General features: G+C 36.8%; 1 protein-coding gene across 1 annotated transcript in view; it reads left to right on the forward strand.

The window, feature by feature from the left end:
* Positions 1–2564: 2564 nt before the first annotated feature.
* LOC106880256 (neuroglobin) overlaps positions 2565–3127 on the forward strand; it is a 126011-nt gene continuing 125448 nt past the window's right edge. Inside the window, exon 1 of the mRNA XM_014930122.2 lies at positions 2565–2807. Coding sequence (XP_014785608.1) covers positions 2635–2807 — 173 coding nt within the window. The 5' untranslated portion in view covers positions 2565–2634. The remainder of the gene's footprint in view (positions 2808–3127) is intronic.

Consider the following 3127-nt stretch of genomic DNA (forward strand, 5'->3'; position numbering starts at 1 on the left):
AAAGATACAAAGCTCCATCTTTGCGATGTATTTAACACAGACAAATTCACATTTGGAACTTGAGAAAAGTCTTTCATATTTTTACTGTTCCACTCACAGATTGCATTTGTAATGTGCCAATCAGCCGGTCGATTTCTCTTTCTGAAAATCCCAGTTTATCCCGATTCTCTTTTAAGCATTTACTAGCAAAACCTAGTGCTTCAATTATTATTGGTATGAATATGAATTCATCGTCTGGATATAGAAGCTGGAGATTTCGAAGCAGTTGTCCATAGATATCCTCTTTTTCTTTGATTTTTCAAAGAGATATTTATATCTGCAGCGCAGCTGATCTTCTAAGTTTATTTCAGAACAGCCTTCTATGCGCGTGGCATTCTAAATTGTTTTAATGACAACATCGTGCCGCATAGGGAGGTAGTTACATGTCGACATTTTAAGACAGCTGCTAATCACATGAGTGATGTCTTTCACAGAAACATGACATAGCCTCACATGCGGTTGCACCTTGGGATTACATACATACACACTGTGTATGTATGTATGTATGTATGTATGTATGTATGTATGTATGTATGCATGTATGTATGTATGCATGTATGTATGCATGTATGTATGTACGTATGTATATGTGCAGACTTGTACGTTTTGTTTTATGTATGTATTCTCATGCATATAGTTACATATCTAGACATGCTCATATATATTTAAATGATAAACTTCAGGAAAGTTTTACAGATTTTTACAGTTCCAATGATGGATTGGATCTGTAGTCTTCGAATCAGCTTTCTCTTTTCTGATGTTGAGAAGCCTAATTTCTCAAGATTGGTATATACGAGAATTTTCGTATATTCTATGTATGTATGTATGTCTATAGGTGCAAGCACAGCTGTGTGGTGGTATGAAGTTTGCTTCCCAACCACATGGTTCCGGGTTCAGTTCCACTGTGTGACACCTCGGACAAGGGTCTTCTACTCTAGCATCGAGCCGACCAAACGCTTGTCAGTCGCTTTGGTAGACAGAAACTGAAAGCCTCTCTTATATATATTGCGTGTTTGTTTGTCCGTGTGTGTTTGTGTGTTTTTGTGTGGCCTTTCTACCACCACTACTTGGCAACCGGTGATGGTGTATTTACGTCCTTGTAACCCAGAGATTCGGCAAAATTAATCGATAGAAAGTATAGCAGGCTTAAAATAGGATCCAACCATTCGACACAAACTTCTTCATGACGGTTGCCCCAGCATGGCCGCTGACTGATAACTGAAACAAATACATAAGATCTAGACATAGAGAAACATCAAAGAAATTATGTGTGAATTAATAAGCTAGAAACACGCGCGCGCGCGCACAACCATACATATATGTATGTTATTGAATATGTGTGTATGTGATTGTTTGTATGTATATGTATTTACACACACAAACACACACACACACACACACACACATACACATACATACATATATATATATATATGTATATATATATATATGTATGCATATATGTATCTGTATGTATATATATATATATGTGTATGTATGTGTTTATGTATATGTATATATGAATATGTATATATGTATATACATATATATATATATATATATATATATATATATATATATATATATATATATATATATATATATGCATGTATATGTATATATATGTGTGTCTGTTTCTCTGTGTGTGTGTGCGTGCGTGCGTGCGTGTGTGTGTGCGTGAGTATGTGTGAAAGTGTGTATGTGTAGCATGCCTATACTGTCGATATGATTCTAGTCTAATGGTTTCCGTGATAAGGGAAGAAATTGACGTACTAAATATATATAAAAAAAAAATTAAGTTGTGAGAGGATGCATGGGCGGGGAAAAGGAAGTGAAGAGATGTTACCGGAAACTCTGAAAGGGGAACGAAATAAAGAGAGAGAGAGAGAGAGAGAGAGAGAGGGAGAAAGAGAGAGAGGGAGAAAGAGAGAGAGAGAAAGAGAGAGAGAGAGAAAGAGAGAGAGAGAGAAAGAGAGAGAGAGAGAAAGAGTGAGAGATGCATGCGAAAACAACTAGAAATTTAGTTATGTATGTATGTATGTATGTATGTATGTGTGTGTGTATAGAGAGAGAGAAAGAGAGGAAGGCAGACAGATAGACAGACAGACAGACAGAAAGATAGATAGATAAATAGGTAATCAAATAGAGATAGATAGACAAACAGACAGACAGAAAGATATATATATATATATATATATATATATATATATATATATATATAGAGAGAGAGAGAGAGAGAGAGAGAGAGACAGACAGACAGACAGACAGACAGACAGACAGACAGACAAATATACAGATAGATAGATAGATAGATAGATAGATAGATAGATAGATAGGCAGGCAGACAGACAGACCGGTAGACAGACAGACAGAGATTGAATTCGGAAGGGAAAAGAGGCCCCATTTTAAATAAAATAAAATAGAATAAAATGGCTCGGGATGGGATGTAGAGAAAAAAGAAGGGAGTAAGAGAGAAGAAAAGGGAAATAATGCGAAGTAACAATCTCACCTCCCACTCCTTTTATCATTCCATTCTTCCCACAATTCCGTGCATTGGGAGAAACCTCGGTGGTGCTCACATTGACTGTGAGATCGATGCTGTGTTTACAGCGAGCGGAGGCCATGGCTGACGGACTACCGTACCCCGCTCCACCTCCGCCCACAGACCCACGTCTGCCACTCAGTCCTCTACAGGTGTTTAAACTAAAGAAATCATGGAAAGGTATCAAGAGATCCATAGAGTTAACCGGAGTCGAAATGTTTGTCAGGTAAGCAACGAAAAAGATGAAACAGAAAAAGAAAAAAAAAAATCACTCACCGTCACATTTCGAAACACACCTGTAATCATTCGTACAATCACATCCCCCTCCAAACATGTTTACAAAATCACTATTTTTCTCTCTTCAACTCTCTTCTGTTCTCTCTCTCTGTCACACACACACACGCACACACACACTATCTATCTGTCTATTTATATATCTATTTCTCCGTCTATCTATCTATCTATCTGTCTGTCTGTCTATTTATCTCCCTGTTTATCTATCAACCTCTCTCAAGCATACATACATCATATATATATATATATATA

This window comes from Octopus bimaculoides, chromosome 3 (assembly GCF_001194135.2).
Source record: "Octopus bimaculoides isolate UCB-OBI-ISO-001 chromosome 3, ASM119413v2, whole genome shotgun sequence".
In the NCBI taxonomy this organism is placed as follows: Eukaryota; Metazoa; Mollusca; class Cephalopoda; order Octopoda; family Octopodidae; genus Octopus; species Octopus bimaculoides.